The 25920-nt window shown below is 42.0% G+C and overlaps 1 protein-coding gene across 7 annotated transcripts in view; it reads right to left on the reverse strand.

Moving 5' to 3' along the window:
- The window catches only part of DCLK1 (doublecortin like kinase 1), a 755703-nt gene that overhangs the window by 273837 nt on the left and 455946 nt on the right, over nucleotides 1–25920 (reverse strand). For all 7 annotated transcript variants that reach the window (XM_029602700.1, XM_029602699.1, XM_029602702.1 and 4 more), the window contains one exon: nucleotides 15727–15843. In XM_029602700.1, coding sequence (XP_029458560.1) covers nucleotides 15727–15843 — 117 coding nt within the window. The remainder of the gene's footprint in view (nucleotides 1–15726; nucleotides 15844–25920) is intronic.

Here is a 25920-nt window from a genome sequence, read left to right on the forward strand (position 1 = left end):
TAACCTGTCCAGAAGTTCCGGAATCAAGGGCAAAGAATACAGGTCGCGCCGGGTAATGCTGTTCAGGCCACGGTAATCTATGCAGGGTCGGAGGGACTCGTCCTTTTTCGCTACGAAGAAGAACCCCGCTCCAGCCGGGGATTTGGATGGTCACATGAACCCTCAGTCCAGGTTCTCCCGGATGTAGGCGGACATGGCCTGTGTCTCGGGATGGGACAATGGGTATACCCGTCCCCGTGGCAGCGTGGTACCCGGGAGCAAGTTAATCGCACAGTCGAAAGGACGGTGCTCTGGGAGGATCTCCGCTTTCTCCTTAGAAAAGACATCGAGGTAGTCTTGGTAGTGGGGTGGCAGTGCCAAGGAAGTTGGCAGCAGAGGTACCGGTGGTCGAGGGACAGCGGCCAAGCAGGAGTCGAAGCATGAGGGCCCCCAGGACACCACCTGGAGGGTATCCCATGAGATTACAGGAGAGTGATTCCGCAGCCAAGGTAACCCCAGGATGACCGGATGCATGGACTTTTCCAGGATGAGGAACAAAATCTCCTCCATATGCAGAATACCAGTGCATAGCATGAGAGGCTTGGTACAAGTAGCGATGGTACCTGGAAGAAGTTTCCCCTGAATAGAAGACACATGGAGAGGGGGTCTTTGGAGTTGAACCCCAATCTGGAGTTGCTGGACCAAGTCTTTGAGGATCAAGTTCCCCCAAGCTCCAGAGTTGATCAGGGATAGCGTATTGAACTCACGTCCCCTGAAAACCACGAGGGTGCTGGCATCTGTATGGGTGCTGCTGATCCGGTATTGTTTCAGCTCCAGGTACCGGGGAACTGGAAGCAGTGGCTCCGTCAATGCGGTCAGCTAGTCCCAGAACTGTTGCCATCAGGGAGTCGAGGCAGGTTTGCAGAGATAACCACAGCCTCTGTGCAATACCCGGGATGGCTTTCAAGCCTGCAAGATCCGCCGGGTCCATGGCCTTGCAAACTGTTACGGTCGTGGACCCTTGGGACGGCTGGGATTGTAGATGGTATACTGTGGGACCCCACAGGAAGCGTTTCAGCCGGGAGGCGGCGCTGAAGATACTCCGGAGAAGACTTCACCACTAGAAGTCTGCAGTCCCCCAGGAGGAGCCCGTAGGAACACGGACCTCTTGGACTTAGGCAGGATCCTATGCGACCAAGGATCTGGGCAGCAGCCGAAGAGATGGAAGATGAGGCCGGCTGAGCCCAGGAGGCTGGAAGAATCTTCACCCTCGGAAGCCCGTGGCTCCCCTGGGAGGAGCCCGTGAGAACCCAAGCTGCTGGGACTTAGGAGAATCCTCTGGGCCAGCAAGTACCGGATACCTGAGGAGGTGGAAGAGGTTGAAAACGGAGTCCAAGAACGAAGCTGGGTCAGAAGCCAGAGCTACAAAGCCAAAGCCAGGGGCAGAAGCTGGAATCAGAGTCATAGGACGGAGCCAGGTAGGAAGCCAGAAATCAGAAGTCAAACCAAAAGCAGAGGCGGAAGCTGAAGATGTAGTCAGGAGATGAAGCCAGGTCAGAAGCCAGAAGACTGAAGAAGTGATCCAAGATCCGAACGCAGCAACTAGTAGCTCAGGGGACTGAGTGAACCTCGTTGCAAGGCCCCGTCCTAGTCAAGCTGCAGGGTTTAAATACCCTGCAGCGTCTGTCATCCGGGGCGTCCTCTTGAATTTCCCACGCTGGCCCCTTTAAAGCCTCAGCCCCCCGGCGCTTTAAACACTTCCAAAACAGAATTGCTCCTTTTATCCCAACAACAACCCCACAAACCCCTGATCCGCAATGACCCAGCCTTCAACACCGTCTCTTCCCAACACAGTGTAAGAGACCTTGGGGTAATACTAGACCAACAACTTAATCTTAAAAAAATACATCAGTTCCATCCTCAAAGAGGGCTTTTTCAAGCTTAATGTCCTAAAAAAACTTAGACCCCTCCTCCACCTTCATGACTTTCAGACTGTCATCCAAGCAACTCTATCCTCTAAACTTGACTACTGTAACGCCCTCATCCTTGGTCTTCCTGCCTCCGCTATCAAACCCTTACAAATGTTTCAAAACGCTGTTGCAAGGGTCATCACAAATACACGGAAATCCGACCAAATTACTCCCATACTCAAAGACCTCCACTGGCTCCCCGTAACATCCCATATCCTCTTTAAAACCCTATCCATAATTCACAAATCCATCTACTCCTACAACTCCAACTGGCTTGAAGAACCCTTTTGCCTCTCACACTCGGATCGACCCACCAGGTCTGTCAACAAAGCTACACTAACAGTACCTCCTCTTAAAAGAGCCCACCTTTCCACCACAAGGGCTCGCGCAATATCCATCGCAGGCCCCAAACAATGGAACTCCCTCCCTCCTGTTCTCAGACTTGAGCCATGCTTCTCTAAATTCCGAAAGAAACTAAAGACTTGGCTCTTCCGACAAACTTACCCAGAATAGTCCACAGCCACTATCCTCTCCCTCCCCCCCTCTAGTACTTGCTCCAACGCACCTTCGAACTCCTCCATCTGTACCATCAGAATTCATCCCATAGTCTCTCTTGAACCCATGTACATAATTTCTCCCTTAGACCCTTGTATTTAAGTTACCCCATTGCATTTTTGTTCCTTCGTTTTAGCGTTCTCTGTTCACGGTTTGCACCTTCTCTTCTACCTTATCTATGTATTTAACATCATCTTTGCCCCCTCCCCTGTTCATTGTACTTTCGATCTTTCAGTTGCAATGTAAATCGGCATGATGTTTGCATACTAATGTCGGTATATAAAAACGTTAAATAAATAAATAAATAAATAAATAGACCAGTGAGCCTGACTTCAGTGCCGGGAAAAATAGTAGAAACTATTCTCAAGATTAAAATCGTAGAACATATAGAAAGGCATGGTTTAATGGAACCCAGTCAACATGGATTTACCCAAGGGAAGTCTTGCCTAACAAATCTGCTTCATTTTTTTGAAGGGGTTAATAAACATGTGGATAAAGGTGAACCGGTAGATGTAGTGTATTTGGATTTTCAGAAGACGTTTGACAAAGTCGCTCATGAGAGGCTTCTACGAAAACTAAAAAGTCATGGGATAGGAGGCAATGTCCTTTCGTGGATTACAAACTGGTTAAAAGACATGAAACAGAGAGTAGGATTAAATGGTCAATTTTCTCAGTGGAAAAGGGTCAACAGTGGAGTGCCTCAGGGATCTGTACTTGGACCGGTGCTTTTCAATATATATATAAATGATCTGGAAAAGAATACGATGAGTGAGGTTATCAAATTTGCGGATGACACAAAATTATTCAGAGTAGATAAATCACAAGCGGACTGTGATACATTACAGGAGGACCTTGCAAGACTGGAAGATTGGGCATCCAAATGGCAGATGAAATTTAATGTGGACAACTGCAAGGTGTTGCATATAGGGAAAAATAACCCTTGCTGTAGTTACACGATGTTAGGTTCCATATTAGGAGCTACCACCCAGGAAAAAGATCTAGGCATCATAGTGGATAATACTATAAAATCGTCGGCTCAGTGTGCTGCAGCAGTCAAAAAAGCAAACAGAATGTTAGGAATTATTAGGAAGGGAATGGTTAATAAAACAGAAAATGTCATACTGCTTCTATATCGCTCCATGGTGAGACCGCACCTTGAATACTGTGTACAATTCTGGTCGCCGCATCTCAAAAAAGATATAGTTGCGATGGAGAAGGTACAGAGAAGGGCAACCAAAATGATAAAGGGGATAGAACAGCTCCCCTATGAGGAAAGGCTGAAGAGGTTTGGACTGTTCAGCTTGGAGAAGAGACGGCTGAGGGGGGATATGATAGAGGTCTTTAAGATCATGAGAGGTCTTGAACGAGTAGATGTGCCTCGGTTATTTACACTTTCGAATAATAAAAGGACTAGGGGGGCATTCCATGAAGTTAGCAAGTAGTACATTTAAGACTAATTGGAGAAATTCTTTTTCACTCAGCACACAATAAAGCTCTGGAATTTGTTGCCAGAGGATGTTGTTAGTGCAGTTAGTGTAGCTGGGTTCAAAAAAGGTTTGGATAAGCTCTTGGAGAAGAAGTCCATTAACAGCTAGCTATTAATCAAGTTTACTTAGGGAATAGCCACTGCTATTAATTGTATCAGTAGCATGGGATCTTCTTAGTGTTTGGGTAATTGCCAGGTTCTTGTGGCCTGGTTTTGGCTTCTTTTGGAAACAGGATGCTGAGCTTGATGGACCCTTGGTCTGACCCAGCATGGCAATTTCTTATGTTCTTATGTTCTTAAGATAATTTGTTTTGCTGTCACTGAGGTGACACTGGAATTAGAATTTTTCTTTCCAAGTTTTAGTTCTGTTCTGCACCTATTGCAAATCTTTTTATGATGATTATTATGATTATTGCTGTTTTATTGTAGTTTAATGCATTTTTGGAAAGAAGATTCATAAAAGAAGATATTAATATTTGTTTTATTACATGATTGGATCTGATGTTTCTGGCATTTTCTTTGTTTACTTTTTAGATGATATTGTGTATTTATAAACTGCAATAAATAAATTTATTTTTTTGATGAGTTTTATATACCGTTATTCGGTAGAGCCATCATAACGGTTTACAAAGTGAATATTATTTTCTTAACAGTATTGAAACATTATAACAGAATGAGCATATATAGAAATAAGCAAGTCAGGTCAAATAACTATTCTTGGGTTGGAAGTGGAGGGAAGCGAGTTTGGTTGGAGATTAGAGTTGAGAGTTCATTTGATGGTTGGTATGGTCAGTTGATAGTGGCTCAGTGAAGAATTTGTGGAAGAAAAAAGTTTTTAGGTCTTTTTTGAACGTTTTAATGTTGTGTTGCGTTCTCAAGTCTTCAGGTAGTGTGTTCCAGAGTTTGGGGGATGCGATGGAGAAGGCTCTTTCTCTTGTTGTTGAGATGTGCATCTTTTATGGTAGGGATGTTTAAGTAACTTGAGTTATTGGAGCGTAGGTTTCTAGAGGGTTTTTGATGAGTTATGTTAAGTGTGTTTAGGCCTTGGTCATCTTTGTTTAAAATTTTGTGAATGATGGTCATTGCTTTGTAGGCAATACGTGCAGTAATAGGAAGCCAGTGAAGCGATGTTAATATGGGCGTTATGTGGTCATTTCTTTTTGTTCCTGTTAGGACTCTGGCTGCTGAGTTTTGTAATATTTGTAGAGGTTTGAGGGTTGAAAAGGGTATTCCTACTAGTAAGGAGTTGCAATAGTCGAATGTGGAGAAAATGAGTAGTTGCAGGACTGTTCTGAAATCATCTGGGTTATTTTTAAATTATTATAGATTAATAAGGCATAAGTGCTTGAAGTAATAGAATTAAAATATTTTAAAATGTCATTCATGTATGATGGCTGGTGCAAACTACTCAGAAATTCATTGTAGGCTGCATGCTAAGGCATTATTTATCGATAAGTGTACAACTAGTAGGGCCTAGATCTGTATGTTTACTGCCCAGCCATGTTAACCTTGGGCCCCCCAAAATATTCAGTTCTGGTTACACCACTGCTCTCACATGCTCTCTCACACACAGACTCTCTCTCACATACACGCACTCGCTCCCACTCTCACATACACAGAGTTCTAATTTTCACATGCTGTCTCTCATACATGCACACCGGCTCTCTCTTACATGCTGTCTCACACACACACACACAAGCTCTCACTCTCACATGCTATCACACACATACACACAGGCTCTCACTCTCACATGTTCTCCCATACAAACACACATGGCTCTCACTTTCATACGCTCTCACATGCTGTCTCACAAACATACACACACACACACACACACATTGGCTCTAACACACAGTTTTTCAACTCACTCTCTCATACACACATGCACACACACTCACTCTCTCTCCACAAGGCCTCAGCCTCCCTCTCCCCCTCTGGGCCTCCTCCTCTTGGGTCGCCACAAGATAGGATCCATGGTGGCCCTGCCACCGACACTGCTGCTTTTCTGCATGTGGGCTGATGTTCCTCCTTCCTGTCTGCATGTCTCTGGCAATTGTTTTCTTCCAGACCATGTGGGCAGGAAGGAGGAGGAGCACCCAGAATTTTGGAGGCTTTTTTTCCTTCCTGCCATGGTGGGATGGACTCCATCATAGCCCCGCTGGTCTTCTCACTTCATGCTGTGGTGGGATGGGCTCCACTAAGAGCCTGCTGCTCTTTCTGCAAGGGGGGGTTTACAAGCTATGCACAGCTGCGAGTAAATTTGTGCGCGATGGTACACGTGGGCAGCTTAAAGCAAACAGTGCCCCCCAACCACAAGAGTCTCTACCCCAGTATAACAGGTCAAAGACGAGTAGAGTTTATGGTGTCAATCAGTGGAGCACAGGTATTTTGGAGGGGCAGAGTCACCAGAGATAGGAGATCCCATTCCACCTGAGCAGCCTATTTTGTTTCACTTCTTGGAAAAGTGGGAACCGTAGGACCACTATCAAGGGACACATACATAGTTAAGTTTGAATTGGATTTTGGGACTGATCATGGATGTAGTTAATAAATAGGTGCATGGTAACAACTGATTACCATCAACCAAGTATTATAATCCATTTTAAATTTTGGAACAACCACTCTGATTGTCTAGTTTCATTTGTTTTGGCAAATCACATCATAAGAACCTAAACATTGAGTTTGCACCCTACAGCAGTGAGTTGTGAACTCTTTCTCCCATTCAGAGAATCCATTCCAGGGATCGGTAAGACTTTGTCATTACTTAATTCTGAGAATGACTGTGACCCTTGCCTGCCTAGCCAACACTACATTACTTTAACAGGTGTTAATGTTATGCAGAACACACACACACAGATCTAGTCCCAGTCATGGCCATGCATGTGGAGGAAGACAAATACTTCCATTTTGGGAGTCTGAGGAGGAAGTTAAGACTGTGGTTTCTGAACTTGCACTACAGAGTTCCATGTCCAGCATGCCAGATCTGGAGCCTACAGATAGCTTTGACATGAAGTTGGCAGCAGAATGTCTATTCCCACTATTCTCTTTGTCCCCACCAATCTCACTATCGTTGAATCCTCTTCCCTGTGCTCACCTTATGAGACTTTCTAAAATAAAGGCAATTTTATTGTTGCTTCCTTGGTTCAACTCAGCAGTAGGTAAATCATTTGACACTCCAAGTGGAGATGAGCCAGTTAACACCTGCTGTTCATCACTCTTCATGTGTTGAGTAACTGCCTTTACTACATACCTCTAAAGTTATTTCTCAAAGAACGAAGAGCCAAAGACTCAATTGATCAAAGAAGGCTTGATCTTCTTTGGGCCATCTCAAAAGGTGCTAAAAATTGAAGTTTATCTTACATAGACTGGAAGGGTAAACCTTCAGGTGTAATTCCGTAAGAGCAGGTCCGGTGCAAGGGTATTAGGTGCCCTAGGTGAACCTTCTGCCTTCCACCCGGCCCCCTCCCCTGGTCCAAGCCCCGGCCCCAGCCTCATTCACTCAGACAAATCCCCTTCTTACACACACTTAGGTTCCTTGTCTCATTCACACAGGCACCCTTACACAGGTTCCCTCCCTCTTTCTCTCTAATACCATTGCTCTCTCATACACACACAATCTCTCTCACTCACATACCAACAAACAGAGACGCTGCTCATGGCCCACCAAGACTCTACTCCTCTCGGCTGCAAGTGAGAAAGGCTCTGCTCATGGCCCACTAAGACTCTACTCCTCTCTGCCATGAATGGATGGGCTCTGCTTGCAGCCCCACATGGCTGCTCTTTGCTGCCCCCAATGGCTAGTACCCTAGGCAACTGCCTAGTTTGCCTATTGGGATGCGCTGGTTCTATGTTATAGGATGAATGGCACATGCCAGTATCTTCTTGCTCTTGGAGTTATGTGTCTAAAGAGAGCATTGCCAATGAGCCTTCTCCTTTAATGGCCCCTTGTAGCCATTTCTCTTTGGCTCCATGTTTGAGTATTTAGGGACCAATGCTGGGTGCGAGATGGAAGATCTTAATCTGTTTTGATTTTTGGGCCTGTCTTTAGGCTTCAGTATTGAAGGAGTTGATGCTTCCTTCAACAACTCCTTGCCTCTATTGGTTGGTATAGTTCTAAGGTCCTTGTGCTTTTTTGATGCCTTCAATGCAGATCTGATGGATCTGGACTTTCTAAAATCTTCAAGATGAGACAGTAGATTATGATGGCCCTGGACAACATTCTAGAGCAGATGTTGCAATGAGCAATATCATGATTTTAGCCCAGGCATTTTGAGCAGGTCTTGTAATGGTCTGTTATGGACTTCTTCTGCCTTCACTCTAGGCAAAACATAAAGCTGCTGGTCTTTGCTGTCATCACTCAAAAAAAAACGATGTAAAATCAAAGGAAGACATTTTCATTCAAAATAAACAGCTCAAAGAAGAAAAATGGGAAATAGAGACTTATGAGAAATCAGAGTCTATACAGGCATGTTGGCAGGAATGATGAAAACTAATAAAACCTAGACCACTAGTGGAAAAAATTAAGGGGCCAATTTTCAAAAATGCCCACATTGTTACAAAATGTGTTGATACTTTTACCCATAGACTTTGAGCAAGATCTCAAAGAGAAACTATGGGGTAGATTTTAAAAATGTATGCCCACGCGTACTTTTGTTCGCGCGACCAGCGCAAACAAAAGTACATTGGATTTTAATAGATACGCGCACAGCCATGCGTATCTTAAAATCCGGGGTCGGCGCGCGCAAGGATATGCAAAAATCAGCAGTCTGGGTGCGCCGAGCCGCGCAGCCTGCCTCCGTTCCCTCCGAGGCTGCTCTGAAATCGGAGCAGCCTGGGAGAGAACTTTCCTTCCACCCCCCCACACCTTCCCCTCCCTTCCCCTCCCTTCCCCTACCTAACCCACCCCCCAGCCCTATCTAAACCCCCCTACCTTTGTTTGAAAAGTTACGCCTGCCCGAGGCAGCCGCCCGGCACGCGATTCCCCGGCCCGGGAGCAGTTTCAGAGGCCTCGGCCAAACCCCCGAAATGCCCCCGGGCCGAAACCATGCACACAGCCCCGCCCCCGGATGACGCACTGCTGCGGCACACCCCTGACACGCCCCTGACCGCCCCCCAGGAAAGCCCCGGGACTTACGCGCGTCCTGGAGCTTGAGCGCACCACTGAGCCTATTCAACATAGGGCTCGGTGCACGCAGGGGGAGCTTGGGGCAGGTTTTTGGGGGGTACACGTGTATCTTACGCACATACCCCTTTGAAAATCTGACCATATGGGGCAGATTTTTAAAAAATACGCGAGCGCGAACAAACGTACGCTGGATTTTATAAGATACGCGCGTAGCCGCGCGTATCTTATAAAATCCAGGGTCGGCACGCGCAAGGGGGTGCACATTTGTGCAACCTGCGCGCGCCGAGCCCAGCGCGAGCTGCATGTTCCCTCCGAGGCCGCTCCGATTTCGGAGCGGCCTCGGAGGGAACTTTTCTTCGCCCTCCCCCCACCTTCCCCTCCCTTCCCCCTACCTAACCCACCCCCCCGGCCCTATCTAAACCCCCCCTTAACTTTGCGCACGTCGCCGGCAGTCCCGCTCCGTCCTCTGGTCCCGGGGGCTGGTCCAGAGGCCTCGACCACGCCCCCGGGCCGGCACCACACCCCTGGGCCCGCTCCCTGAAACGCCAGGGCACGCCCCCGAAATGCCGCGTCGTTTCGGGAACGCCCCCGGACACGCACCCTCCCTCCCCTTTTCGAAAGCCTCGGGACTTACGCGCGTCCCGGGGCTATAGGTGCGCCGGCGCGCACGGGCCTTTTAAAATCCGCCCCTAAATGCATACCTTTCCATTGAAAATTGCCTAAGAAAAAAGTACCCACAGAGATTTTTTCCTGTATTTTCTGCAGGTACTTTTTAAAGACAATATATGCAGGTAAGAACATCTTAAACTACACACTTTGTTGCTTCTCCCAACCTAACTCTATGTCTGAACCCACCTATTCTTTCGACTAGTAAAAGTATGAGTATTTCTTAACCCTGTACATATTGTTACCCATGGAAAGGAGGAGCAATTTTCAGAATCTATTTTCCTGAATAAAAAGCTATTTTCCCTTGAAAACGGCTTTTGAAAGTTGTCCTTTGAAAACACTAAGGTATACTGAAGTGAAAAAGGAATATAAATAGCTCTGTTGCTAGAAAGAATGCAATTAAAATACTACTGACAGAAAAACATGGCAATTGCTGTTTGCAAAAAATGACAGACTGAGGCATGTTGCATGGGTGTGGGAATGTAGTGACTACTGCACATACTCAGAGACATCTTGAAGAATTTCCAAGAAAGCTTTGGAAACGTGTCCCATATTGGCACCATCGGATGACATCACCCATGTGTGTGACTACAGTGAACAACTTGCCTTCATAAAATTATAATTATATTATGGCATAAAGTATATGAAGTTGAAAACTACAGAAAATATAAAATGAGTTATTGCTACATCAAATTGATTAACATGGGCCAGTGCAAGAGACTGGCTGAATTCCTACAACCAGCTCCTGTGCCTCAAGTTGGCAGGGCTGGAGGCTTTGTGAAGATGGAGTTTCTCCCTGGGCAATGAACACTAAGTCATCACTCAACAGTAACACCTACCAGCTGGCTAAAATGATAATTTCTACTCAAGTTTCAAAGATAATTGATATCTGTGCCTCTCAACCAGATGATTGTTACTGCAATAGCTGGGCTAAATGGGAGAAACAGGGGAATACAAATGAGGAAAATCTGGTTAATTGTAAATTTAGGCTCATGGCACCACACCCCATTTGGATCAGATTTTAATTTAGCTGGAAACCCGATGGAGTAGGAGGAAGGTACTAGACAAAAAAAGTTGTTTGACATATATTTAAAAGAAACAGGAATCTTGACAGAGGAAATAAAGTTTCAGTTTAATTTTTGAGGATGAAAACAAATTTAGGGAAATTTTCTGAAATGAATTAACTGACACACCATTAGAAGTATCTCTTAAGCATGACCTTGGGCAAATAAAGCATTAAGCATACTTGGGCAAATAAAATTAACATGTTTAGTAAATTTCATACTGTGTGAACAACGAGAATTCAATTTTGCAAGCTAGATGGTTAAATTCATCTTTTTTTCTGGCACTTCTTTAGAACAAAACAAAACAGAGGTCATGCTTTTGAAGGTGGGAGGGGGAAAAGATTGAATGAATCATCTTCATTACAGTCAGTGTTCACTTTATTGAGAATGGCATGTGAAAGTCTAGCACAATGGTAGGAGACCTTTCCATTTGCTGTTGTTTATCTAAGAGGCTCAATAGCTAGCTGTGGGGGAACATTTCTGTATATCTGTAATAGCATGCCCACACAGCATGGTCTCACTCCAACAGTAAGTGTTCCTTTCCTTTTGGGGATGATGGTTTGTGTATACCTGTGGGTTCAGCAGGACCTCAGAGACAAGTGTTGTTCTGGAACAGTAATTTATATCAACAGGGGCTGGAAGTGTCCTTACAAGATCATTATTACTGAATTCTTTATTCCAATGAAACTCCCAAGACTTAAAAGTATTCCATCACATAATCTGAATAGTCCCCCAACATGGACACTGTGTTTTGCCGTGAAGGCTGCATTGGGAGGGACGAGAACTGGAATTCATACACTCATAGAAATAGTCTCTTCTACTTTGGGGAGAGAGAGAGAACCTCTAGGGTGGCACACATACTAGTCAACTATTTATACCACTGTAGGAGGGTCAACTAGTAACTCAAGGGGAAGTTTTGGTGGTGGTCTAGGGTTTGGGGGGCAGGTTTACATGCACAGTCAGAGGTACAAACTGCACTGTACACATCAGTGAAGATTTGATGTGATTTGGAGTGAGGAAATGTACACAAAGATGAGATTTGTACAATGTACTCTCACCCTACTACAGTGGTATAAAAAGTTGACTAATATATTTATTTATTTATTTATTTATTTATTTAAGGCTTTTATATACCGACTTTCTTGATACAAATCAAATCAACTCTGTTTACATCGAACAAGCAGTAACTATAAACAACCAATAACAAGAGACAATTTGAAAGAAGTATAAAGTTACATTATAATAAGGATATGTTAACTTGGAGTAGGAAATAAGAGAGGGCACGAAGAGAAGGTAAAATATACAATGGAGTATATGAGGGAGGCGAGGAGCAGTCCTCATAATAACTTTTAAACGTCCTTATAGTAGTAATTTGTATACATGATTTAGAGCTTGTTTATATGCATAATTGCTAGAATAGATTAAAATCAGACTGTTGGGTTAGTGTCGGGGAAGGCTCGGCAGAACAGCCATGTCTTTAATTTCTTTTTAAAAGTTGGTAGACAAGATTCCTGCCTCCCCAGATGCTGTCTCTTTCATTCTTCCCCTCCCCTCTCCTGCTTGAAACGGGATTTGCGATTTTTTAGCGCAAATTCCGTTTTGGGCATAAAGCACAGCATAACGCCAGGAAAAAAGATGCAGTTATTTCCGGTGTTACAACCTGTGATAATGTGCGTTACGCTATCGCACGCAACACTAAGCATGCCTCATTTTAATTTACTCCACCCTAACTCCATCCAAACTCTTCCCATTTGTGAAAATTTTTTAAATTTGCATACACATCTCGTGATGCGTTATTTATCACAGGCGTTATGGTGTTATCACAGGCATTAGTACCCTAATGCCCATGATAAGGCCCTAACATAATTTGAAAAATGACCCTGATAGTTAGCAACAATAACATACAGTACCACATCCGATACTTAATATCACTGTACAGAAACTAGCATTGGTGGATCTCTTGGGGTAATTTTCTATCATCAGGCCTAAATTAGCCAGTAATCAACTACATAAGTTATACAAATTTTCAAAACAGATTTACACACAAGTCCACTTTGAAAATTATCCCACCAAATCTACCCATACAAGTTATACCTGCTACACAGTCCATACAAATATTCCATGAAAATTTCCATGCGTGTGTCAAAAACCCACTCTAACTTTGCCCCATCTGGGGAAAATTATGCCTCAACTCAATCTGGGTAAAAGTATGCAAACATGACCAACATAAGTAAGTTCACTCACATATTAGACTGGTAATTAAAAAAAAATAATAATAATTCTGTGGGCTTTACCTGCAGAAATGCATTTGAAAATTACCCTACTATTTGTGCATGTTTGTTGTTGGAATTGTTAAGGAAATGGGCTGGTTTTTGGCACTTATTTTTCCTGAGAGAAGAAGAATGTTTGATGGATATAATTGTATTTTTTGAGTTGCTGGTATTCTACTGTATTTTATAACATTGTTTTTATGTTTTGAATAGCTGGTATTTTATTGTATTTGATATTGATTAGACTATGCCAATATCCGCTTGAGTCTTTATGGAGATGGGCAGTATAAAATGTAAAATATATAGCTAGACAGGCACTGTGGTAACATTGAATCTCTTTTATGTAGTTACAATTTATGTTCTTACATTTAGCAGTAAAAACTGAAAGACTTGTAATCTTGAACTGTATAGCTATAACAGTGTTATCATGTTTACACCATGGCCTATACTTGCCAGATTTCTGTTTTCACATGTAGTAATCTGTGGTGCAGAGGAGGAATGGAACACCATCCAAAGACAGAGTCATAAAAATGTCAAATTTTGTATAACAGGCATGAAAATTTGTCCAATATCTAATTCTTATGACAAAGATTGTAATCACAAAACATGAATTAATTCTACTGAGAGTGACTCATAACTAGCTTTTTTTTCACAATGTTCTCTGTTCAACTTGTTTTCAGCACTCAACTACTCTTTCTCAATTTATTTATAATCTCTTTGTAGCTTCCAGAATCCCTCCCTTCTATCTTCATTTTCTTTTCTTCTTATTTAATTACGTTAGGGCTATGATAGACATCTGCATACTGTTTTGCTCTGCATATGTGAGAAATAGCCTTTCAATACCTTTTCTACCTATAACCCACCTGAACACATATCTCTTTTTCTGTAATCTATAGTTCCTTGTCTTAAAATTGAATTATTTTTCTGCACCGTCATAAAACAACACACTGTGACATAGCCTGTACATGATTAGATCAAAGGTTGTCAAGCCTATCTGCCTATATAAACAGATACATTTGCACATTGATTGGTTCATTCCACAAGGATGAAAGCAAAAAGCAAGTCCATGTCAAACAAATAAGACATCATTGATCACTGCAAAGATTTAGAGTTGTCGAAGTTTGCTATCTGATTGGTGACCATGATAGCCTAAAACATGGAAACCGAGGCAGAAAACTCAACAATTAGTTTATTCTGAAGACTGGAATTTGACTATATATATATTTTTTCAAAATAAATTAAAATATGATTTTACAAACTTTTTAACGTGTGGGAAAAGGAGTCGTGTAAATGGATGTAGATTTTGTCTCCATTTTTCCAGCATTCTTAGGGTTTTGCATTTTGTGTTCCTCCCCTGGCTTTCTGTCCCACCTTTTTATGGGATGTGTCTCAGGGTCCTAAATTTCCCTCTGAGCATGTGCAGAAGATCTTTCTGCTCCCCTGGGGCACTGATCAACAGGAGGGTCTTTGCTGCTACACAGTGGACTGACTCAGGAGTTCAGAGTTTTGGAGAAGCTTACATTTTGGAAGAGGTTTGGCAAAGAATTGTATTTTTGGAATTGAGACCCTGATTTCCAGATCCTGAAGGACAGGCAAACTACTGGTCTTGAAGGACTGGGTTTTTGGTCTTCAGCTTTGCGCCCAATAAACAGCAAAGGGTGAGGATTTTTGGGGATATGTTTGAAGAGAGGTTTTGGATATTTTTGAGACCAGTTTTGCAGTGAGGTAAGTTTTCCCTTGCTGTTGACATTGCAAGTTGGTAGTTTTTCCCCACGGCCAGCGAATAGTGGGTGAGGCTGCTTATTTTGGAAAGGACGGATGGGAGAAATATTTTGAGACAGCTATTTTTTGAAGATCTGTGGGGTTCATACCCCCCCCCCCCCATTTATGATTGTGAATGAAGATAATCATCCCACCATCTATGAGGAAGGAATAGTGGAGACAGTGGGTACTGGTTTGTTACAGGAAGGAGAAAGAGTAGATGTGGCACCATGGATAAAGAAACCACTGCTTTTGTTGTCATGATTTTTATTTTGCCATTCATGATTTTTGTAATTCTATCTTGGATCATCTTTTTTAAGTTAAAGAACACCACCATTGCATTCTGTGCTTTGTTCCAGTGTGCCTTTCCTGCCAGAAGACTCCCTCTCCTGTGAATATATACTGGCTAGTTTGATTGAGGTGGGGTGCGAGTTGATGTCAGAGACTGTGTTATCCACTACAGCACCAGGGGCCCAGAAGGTTATGCCTCTCCTACCCACCCCCCACCCCCCAAGTGGATAATCCTCGGTGTCGCTGGGGCTTCTGTGAGATGTGTGTGAAAGGAACAGAGGTCGGGATATTGAGGAACAGCCTCGGAAATTGTGTGATCCCCTTCTTTCTGTGCACCCCACCAAGGAGGGGTTACACAGAATTAAAATAAGCTTGAAAGTCTCTCATCATCCTCCCCTATTGTTAATAATGTATCATATGCATAAGATTCTAATGTTATAACCATGATCAGCCATATGCAGCCTACAAGCAATCTGAAATCTTTGCATATTTTCCATTCATTGTGTTGAATATCAAGATACAATGAAATAATCAGCATGCTGAACATATCCTTCATTACCTGAGCTGGTAGAAGCAGGGGATTTGCTGCGCCGGGATGGACCTGGACTCTTGGTGGTGCTTCGGCGTGATGTTGTAGCTATTTTGGTGTATGAAGTGGATTTCACAACCCTACATTCTAAAAGAAGAAATACAAAAATTAACCACCAGTGATATCAGTGATTTCTACTGTGATTCTTATTGTGACTAACACTAAGATAATCACAGACTGCTGTTTTCATTTATTATAGGAAATTTCTTAGTTGGGAAAAAGCATTACTGATTTATAGTTTTCATATTTTAAACAAGTAGCACATATTCCATCAAGTAACTTTTATAATAGCAATCTTCCTGTCTATATATTACGCAATCTATGTCTATAATGTATTGGTCTAGGAGAGTGCCCCTACAAGAGCACTCTCCTAGATGTAATGTATGTCCCTGAAAAACAAGTTTGTTGTTTCTAGCCAATACTACCAAACATTATAGTAACATGTATCACAACATTCAAAAACATAGTTTTAGGGGAAACAACATAATTGTTGATAAGAGACAAACAGGAAAGCGAAGGCGAAATACCTGGTGAGTTGTTCAGGTTAGAGTTTATGTCCACCTACACAGCTTAGTAAGCACACTTTGTTCTGTCCCTGCAAATGGTTTGCAGCCAAGGGTGTAAGTTAGTTTAGTCTCTGGTGTGAGAATGAGTCATCACTTTTTATGAAAAGTGAATCAACAAAATTAAAACAAATTATACTTTTCAGCCGATTTATAAAAACTACTGTAACTTATATAGGTTATGCTTCTGTAGCAGTTTGTGCATCCTCTACCCATGACATCCTAAGTAAGCAGATATAATTAAAAGAAACTCATCTACTTACAATAATCAAAAACTCAATTTGAACATCAGGTAACACTTTGCTTGCCAAGGTTCTATCAATTTGTTAAAAGATGACAAAGGAATTTATTTTCCCATCTATTTCTCAGATTTCAAACCCGCAATATTTTCTTTCTGCTCAGTTATATAAACTTATGTCTCTCAAAACAAAAACCTTTCACAATATGTTGCTTTTAATTAACATTTTACTGGTTTTAGTGAGGGCAATTTTCAAACTGCCCAAACAGCAGTAAAGTCAGTGTGTACCCTGCTCGCGTAAATCCGCCCGGTTTTACGCGAGCAGGGCCTTGCGCGCCGGCGCGCCTATTTTCCATAGGCCTGCTGGCGCGCGCAGAGCCCCGGGACTCGCGTAAGTCCCGGGGTTTTTTGTCGGGGGCGTATCAGGGGCAGGGCCGATCGACGCAGCGTTTTGAGGGTGGGACGCGGCGTTTCGGGGGCGGGCCCGGGGGCCTGCTGGCGCGCGTGGATTTACGTCTCCCTCCCTATCGTTTCGGGGGAGCCCCCGATTTCTGACGATTTTGAAAATATCGACGATATTTTCAATCGTCCAAAGCCCGATTCACATCCCTAATAGGTAGCCCCTGGGCGAGATGGATCCTTTACTTGGCATCCAGAGGCAAATAGAAAGAAAATTGTAGAGATGGACCCTTTCTGCACAACTCCTCTCAGTGTCTATTCATCTCCTTCTCCCTACCAGATAGCTTTCATCTTAGGCCAAAAGTTCCAATATATATTATGTATATTGTGCAGAACTGCAGTAGTGTTGCTCAAGAAACATTCAATAATGGCGGAGTAAACAACACATATATATAGATTAGTATTCAACATAAAGAATGTGTAGAAAAGGTACATTACTGTTCAATACATCTCCATAAATTTATTAATTTCATAACAAAAACAGAAAAACAAATTAATGCAATGCACACATGTTATCCAAGGAAGCCCAGACACGGCCGTGTTTTGCATCAAGGCTGCATCAGGGGGACCAACAGGTGTTCATATCTATGGACAAAAACAATTTTAATCAGTACTGAGCAGGAGGCTAACACAGAATTGGTAATATTCTCAAAAATTGAGGTAAAAGTAGAACCTACCAAGCAAAGGTGAAATCCCAAGTGTATACATACTAAGGCTCAGCTACTGAGAAAAGCTGGTGCCTCTAGCTTCCAAAATCTACAAAACAAGGATAAAACCTGTTAGGGGTAAAGAGGCTGGGGGGGGGAAGGGGTAGGAAGAGAAGGAGTGAGGGGGTTGTGAAAAAGAGAAGGGAGGGGGAGAGGGGAAGGGAGGAGGGAAGAAAAGAAAAAGTGGGAGAAAGGGATGGGAAAGGGAGGAGAGGAAGGACAGTATAATAACTAGTTGAGACAATGAAGCAGGTGGGGAAGTTAAATGCAATAGAAAAATAATGAGCATGTATATCTTGAGGCAAGGCATACAAGTGAAGCTTCCATATAAGAAAACCTTGGGGGGTGTATTAGTATTCTGGAAAAAACGGAAACAAACAATAAGGCAAATAGGGATAAAAAGAGCAAAAATATACAGATGCTCAGAAGACAATCACAAAACTTACAGTGGTAATGAATATATCAAAAAGGTTCAGAGACTGAGTGCCGGCATCAGACACAGCATCGGCTAGAAGGAAACCTCGGGAGATAAATAAGTATTCTAGAAACAAATGGACAAAAAACTGGGTGAATGAAGAGAGGACCTGAATGAGTAAAAACATCCCTCAAAAGTGGATTGCTTAACTTATAGTTGCAACAGGAATTCATGGTAAAATTTCAAAAATTAAATCGATGTCGGCGTTGAGCTCAGCGCCAAAGGGGGGGATCAGTGGAGGAACCCATATTGACCCATAAGGTTACTGCATCTCCTAAAACTGAAGAAACAGCAAGACAGTCATTCGTAGGAAAAGAGAAAATGAGGATAAAAGAGAGCAATAAATCAATATAAAAATAAAAGATACCAAGTCTTCATCTGTGGTATTAATATAATGTTGTTGCAGGAGCGAGTATAAGCAAAGATACTCTTAAGCAGTGAGGGCCCGGTCAGAGAATGCTCACTACAAGGAAAATTAAAATGGAAATTGAAACACGGTGAATGTCGTGCATACGAATCGTACTGCAGGCAGCTCACAGGGAACATAAATAGGTATAAACTGGAGTCCGAAAAACCGAAGGAAGGTAGAAATACTTCAGAGATAGCTATGGGACGGCAGTTACCATTGTGAAATTTTCAAAAAATTGTACCAGCAGCGTTTCATGTAGAGGTTTGGATGTGATGGGGAACTTATTGGAGATAAATACAGAAGGCAAAACATGCCAAAACAGGTCATGAGACTTGACTGGACCAATAGGGATAATGAGATAAGAAATTAGGAAAGGAAGCCATTAAAAGAAACAGAGCAGAAGGGGGGGGGGGGGGAATGAGGCGGGGACAGGAGAGGGGAAAGAAAAAATGGCAAAAAGAAAGGGGGAAGGGAGAAGGGAGAAAAAAGGGGAAAAGGGGAGGAGGGGAGGAGGGAAGAGGAAAGGAAAGGGAAAGGGAAGCGGTTTAATACTGCTGAGCAAGGGATTCCAGGACTGCCAGAAAATATATAGAATGTGAAGAGTAAAACGAAAAAGTCTTGTTAAAAGAAAGGACCATTCGATCTCCTGATTAAGACCTTCAGGTGTTAAAGAATTCAGTTCATGGATCCAGTATTGTTCCTTTTGGATCAGGGTTAAAGAAAAATCGCCGCCATGCACAGGCCATGGAGATTGTTCGAGCACAAAGAATTTTAATGCTGCTGTTATTCTGTTTTTGTTATGAAATTAATACATTTATGGAGATGTATTGAACAGTGAATTACCTTTTGCCACACATTCTTTACGTTGTATACTAATAATCTATGTGTGTGTGTTGCTTACTCCACCATTATCGATAGCCTTTGCCCAATAATTTCTTATGGCTTCCACAGCCCCTAAGGATATTTTCAGTTACATCAAGGAGGACTACCAGGCTCTTTTTTCTGAACCCCCATTCTTCACTGATGCCTCTACCTTGCCCTCTTTCCCTACATGGACTGATACTATTGCCATCCAAAAGCAAACCACGAAAGCCGAACTTCATGCAGCAACGTTAACAGAGTACTGCCGGGTCCGCCGCATCCCTCAAGGGCAGAGAATCAATAAAGAACCTGGTTTACACTCTGAGAATTTGGACTTCCTTGCCAGATGGAACCAGATTTTGAATAAATGTTCTTTTGATTTGATGGTGCTTATCACTGAGACAATCAAGCAGGTGGCTTCCTCTTTACAAGAACAAGTGAACACCAAATTGAGAATCTGAAAACCTCACTCCCCACTGATATGTTCTCCACACAACTAGCTGAGTTCTGTCAAAATCTAGAGAAGTTTTGTGCAGATCTTAAATCAAACAAATTAAAAAAATTCCAGAGAGATGCTTCGGATTATGTATGAGGTTTTGTCTACCCGTGGATGACTTCTACATCTCACTTTTCCAAAAAGAAGGTCTCTTTAACTGATTCCTCATCTGACGACTCCTCAGGGGATGAAATATGTGCTCCCTCAGACCCGCCAGTGACAGCTCATCCCCCTTTAGACTTTGGCCATGGTTCTTTTTTATCATCCTCTTTTTTAGACACACGCTGGCCCTCACTACCAGCATGTTGTCTTCAGCAGCAACCATGCCAAAGCAACAAACCACAGGGCCCCATGCCCAGAACCACTCATTCCCAGACATGCACCTTTGACCCATGGCAATAACACTTTCTCTCTTCATCATCTTCAATCTGTCCTTCAGACCACTTTCCCAGTTTGAGCACCAAATCCTACAACGTAGCCTTTCATTTGTGCCATCAATACAATATAATCCATTTAACACACAAGTTTTTTTTTTCATCGTTTCTTACGCCTACTTAAAGTTAAGCTCATCTTTGCTTCTGCCCCTTCTGCCTCCGATATTCCATTATGGCCCGCAAATCTCGCTGGGTCCTGCCAAGCCCTACAGACCCTTTACTGTCCACCTTTGAGAGCTAATCTTATATAATCTTTTTCTTTATGAACTAGATTTTAAAAATAAGTACGAAAATGTCTCATGATGTGAATGTGAGGTCATTTTTTTCTTTCTTATAGGACCATACCATAGTCATTAAACCAGCCAACAAAGGCAGAGGTACAGTGATCCAGAATCACAGCAATTATATAGCTGAGGTTAGATGACAGCTTGAAGATTGCACATATTACAAGCCTGTATATGAAGATCCCATACCACAATTACGCACAGGTATTTCTGAAATTGTGCAGTATGGCCTAGACAACCACTTTCTCACCAATAAGGAAGCTGACTTCCTCATTGAAAAATCCCTCATTACCCCCCACTTTTTATACCTTGCCAAAGATACATAAATCTCTTGAGTCTCCCCCTGGCCGTCCAATCATAGCAGGGATCGGCTCCATCCTGGAACCTCTTTCTAAATCCCTATATTTCTTTTCATGCCCTTTTGTATCTCAAGCACCCTCTTATGTCTGCGATTCAGGCCATTTTATTTCATTATTGAACACCCTTTCTTTCCCTTCCGACCCTTTCTTGTTGGTTACTTTGGACATGGTCTCTTTATACTATAACATCCCCCAAGATGAGGCAGTGGCAGTCGTGGAATCAACCATAACTCAACGGCATTCCAATGAATGCATTCCTTCCTTGTTCTTAGTGTCTTCGATGTGCCTTGCTTTGACCCAAAATGTTTTCAATTTTTGGATGATTTTTTCCAACAGATTAAGGGCAACGCAACAGGGGCCACTATGGCCCCCTTGATTGCCTGCATATATGTTTCTCAGTTCAAATCCGATTATATCCATAACTCTCCTTTTAAGTAGTTCTTCCCGGTCTCCTCCAGTATATACATGTTATATTCTTGATATGGGTTGGCATGGACATTCAGTTCTTTTTATGTTTTGATTGGCTCAACACCTGCAATGTTCACCTTAAATTTGATTATAAGCCACACCGATCTCAGATCTCTTTACTGGATATTCTTGTCAGCATCCACAACTCTTCATTCAGCACTTCTCTGTATCAGAAACCCACGGATCGTAATACCCTCCTCCACTACATTAGTCACCATCTGCGTCCACTATGAGACAATATACTGGTGGGCCAGTTTTTTTGGCTTTGAAGAATCTGCTCCTCCAGACAAGACTTCATTACACCAGCAAAAATTATGACCATACACTTTCATGACCATGGTTATTCAGCCCGAGCTATCAAATAAGCCTTTAAAAGAGCTCTCTAAATCAACCACAATCTTCTATTTATACCACGTAACAAGGACACATCCTCCCAACTCATTTGTATTCTCCCTTTCTCGTCTCACAGTATTAAGATTATGTCTATCATCAAGGATCATTGGAGAATATTCCTACCCCATGCTATTTTTCAAGAGTTCCCCGGGTTCTCTTTTACACGGGGAAGGAAACTACGGGATATGCTGGTCTCTTCTGAGCTCAAATCAGCACTTCCAGTACAGAATAATTCCACCATGGGCCACTACTCCCCATGCTCCCAATGTTCTGTATGCACCCGTTCTTTAACCATCCAGTATTTCATACATTCAGTCCCATCCAAACAATATACTCTTCAGCATCACACCACTTGTGCTTCCAATGGTGTTATTTATGTCATTTTGTGCCCATGCCCATTGATGTATGTGGGTAAAACTACCCATCAGCTACAAGCCAGAATTATTGAACATCACTCCTGCCTGAGATCTGCACGTTGTGAGGCACCACTAGTTGCTCATTGACAGTCTTGCAACCATGACATAACATCATTAAAATTCTTTGCGCTCAAACAACCTCCATGACCTGTGTGTGGCGGTGATTTTTCTTTAACACTAATCCAAAAGGAACAATGCTGGATCTATGAACAAATTCTTTAACACCTGATGGTCTTAATTGGGAGATCAAGTGGTCCTCTTTCTTTTAACAAGGTTTTTTTGTTTTACTCTTCACATTCTATATATTTTCTGGCAGTCCTCGAATCCCTTGCTCAGCAGTAATAAACCATTATCATTTCCCCTCCTTTTCCTCATCCCCCTTTTTCCCCTCCCTCTTCCCTCCTTCCCACCTCCCTTTTCCCTCCTTCCCCCTTTCTTTTTTAAGGTTTTTTTTATCTTCCTCCCCACTCCTATCCTTGTCTACTTCCCCCCTCCTCCCTTCTGCTACATTTCATTCTCTCTTTTAGTGGCTTCCTTTCCTAATTTCTTATCTTTTCATCCCTATTGGTCCAATCAAGTCACATGATCTGTTTTGGCATGTTTTGCCTTCTGTATTTATCTCCAATAAGTTCCCCTTCATGTCCAAACCTCTACATGAAATGCTGCTGGTCCAGTTTTTTTAAAATTTCACAACGGTATCTGCCATCCCACAGCTATCTCTGAAGTAAGTATTTCTGCCTTCCTTGCGGTTTTCCAAACTCCAGTTTATACCTATTTATGTTCCCTGTGAGCTGCCTGTGGTACAATTCTTATGCACGACATTCACCGCATTTCAATTTCCATTTTAATGATCCTTTTAGTGAGTGTTCTCTGACCCGGTCCCTCACTGTTTAAATACTCCTTGTCTCTTTGTTACAATGTATCCTTGCTTACACTCGCTCCTGCAACAACATTATACTAATACCACAGATGACGACCTTGTATCTTTTATTTTTAGATTGATTTATTGCTCTACTTTATCCTCATTTCCTCTTTTCCTACCAATGACTATCTTGCCATTTTTTTCAATTTTAGGAGGTACAGTAATCTTACGGGTAAGTATGGGTTCCCCCACTGATCCCCCTTTGACACAAGCTCAATATTAACATTGATTTCATTTTTTAAATTTCACTATGAAGTCCCGCTGCAACTGTAAGTTAAGCAATCGACTTTTGAGAGACGTTTTTATTCATTCAGGTCCCCTCTCTATTCACCCAGGTTTTGTCCATTTGTTTCTAGAATAATTATTTATCTCCCAAGGTTTCCCTCCAGCCAACGCTGTGTCTGATGCTGGCACACAGTCTCTGAATCTCTTTGATATTTTCACTACCACTGTAAGTTTTGTGATTGGCTTCTGAGAGATTGTATTTTTGCTGTTTTTCCCCTATTTACCTTATTGTTTTCTTTCCATTTTTTCCAGAATACTAATACACCCCCCCAAGGTTTTCTTATATGGAAGTTTCACTTGTATGCCCCGCATCAAGGTATACTTGCACATTATTTTTTCTATTGCATTTAAGTTCCCACCTCCTTCGTTGTCTCAACTAGTTATTTTACTGTCCTTCCCTTCCTCTCTTCCCCTCCCTTTCTCCCCTTTTCATTCCCTTCCCCCTCTCCCCCTTCCCTTGTTCACCACCCCCTTTCCCTTCTCTCCCTTCCCCTTTCCCCCCAGCCTCTTTACCTTTACAGGTTTTATCCTTGTTTTGTAGATTTTGGAAGCTAGATGCTCCAGCTTTTCTCAGAAGTTGAGTCTAAGTATGTATACACTTGGGGTTTCACCTTTGATTCGTAGGTTCTATTTTTTCCTCTGCTTGCAATTTTTACCAATTCTGTATTAGCCTTCTGCTCAATACTGGTTAAAGTTGTTTTTGTCCATAGATGTTGAACACCTGTTGAGCCCCCAATGCAGCCTTGACACAAAACATGGCCGTGCTGGGGCTTCCTTGGATAACAAGCGTGCATTGCATTAATTTTTATTTCTGTTTTTGTTATGAAATTAATAAATTTATGGAGATGTATTGAACAGTAATGTACCTTTTGCCACACATTTTTTATGTTGGCTCAAGAAACATTGCCAGCAGGGAGAACTAATAACAGTCAAAAGATATTCCTGATGCCAAAACCACAGGCACTGTGGTAAGTCTGAAACTCAGATGGATGAGAGATAACAGCCTGTGGGAACAGAAAAGATACTAATGTTGGGGCAATAGTGGAGTAAGATGAAAAGAAAGATCCAGCTGTCATGATGTGCTGAAATAAGAGGAAGATGGTAAACAAATCGGAAACCGATCCAAATTGCTGATAAGCGAAGAAACACGAAGTGATCGGTGTAAAGCAGCCTTTATTAGAATGAGCCCGACTCTGGCCGAGTTTCGCTCCCACAGGAGCTGCCTCAGGGGCTATTAAGGGCAAAGAATATTCAATTTTGAAAATTTTGAAAATAAATTATAATACACATATATGTGTTACATACATAAGTATACTTACAACAAAAACAACATATACATAAATGCTAACAAAATACATATATAAATGACATACATAACTAAAAAGTCAATGTTATTGTGCTAAAAGTAGTATGAGTACACAACCTCAGTGTTAATGTATTTCTATGTGTATAACCTTGGTGCAAAAAGAATATTTTAACCTATATATTGGTAAGTGGACCGTACACACCCCACAGTGAAGGTGAGGAATTGATCAGAAGAACAAAAAGAGGGGGTAGATCAGAAAAACTAAAATAGATACAGAGTACAAAAAGTGACAAATACCTATCATTGTTAATTGTCTTCAATTGTGACTGAACATTGATCAGTCAAAAAACACACAATCCAGGCTAAGCAACTTGGTGTTATGATCTAATAAAATCAAAAAGAAGGGGGACAATAAATAAAAGCTAATAAAAATTTAAATAAAAACATAGGTAAGATAAAAAGGAACAGATACAAAATAATAAAAAGGTAAAAATTGAAAAGTGAGTAAAAAGAGAAATAAAGGATATTATAGAAACCTAAATATAAAACATAGGGCATAGTGATTTAAAAACATGTGCCTTCAACTCTTGTTTAGATTGCATAATGTATTAAATGGTTTTACAGGTAATTTTTATATATCTAACCCGGTTTTACTATGCTTCTTTTAAAACCAAAACAGGAACACATATAGTATATTCGACATCTGTCATTAAAGGAAAATGTACAGATGAGTTAGCGATGTGAGAGGGCTGCTAAGAGAGTGACGATTATGCCACAGTGAGACTGCGTATTACATACATATTTAAACCACTTCTACGACTTAGAAAAGTTATCAATGGCTTCTATTGCAAAGATAATGTGCAGTAAGTATTGTGACAACAGTACTCACAGAATAGATAGCAATCCAGAAAATAACGCTGACTAGACTGGTAATACAACAACGGAATATGCAGCTACCTATGGCGAAATGAAAGGTTACTTATCAACCAACAACAAATCGACCATAGTAAGGTACAATGTTAGTCAAACAATTGAATCGCTTATGATGCTTAAAAAAGTTATCGGTGTTGACTAACACTCTCTTAGCAG

Source organism: Rhinatrema bivittatum, chromosome 5 (assembly GCF_901001135.1).
Source record: "Rhinatrema bivittatum chromosome 5, aRhiBiv1.1, whole genome shotgun sequence".
Classification (NCBI taxonomy): domain Eukaryota; kingdom Metazoa; phylum Chordata; class Amphibia; order Gymnophiona; family Rhinatrematidae; genus Rhinatrema; species Rhinatrema bivittatum.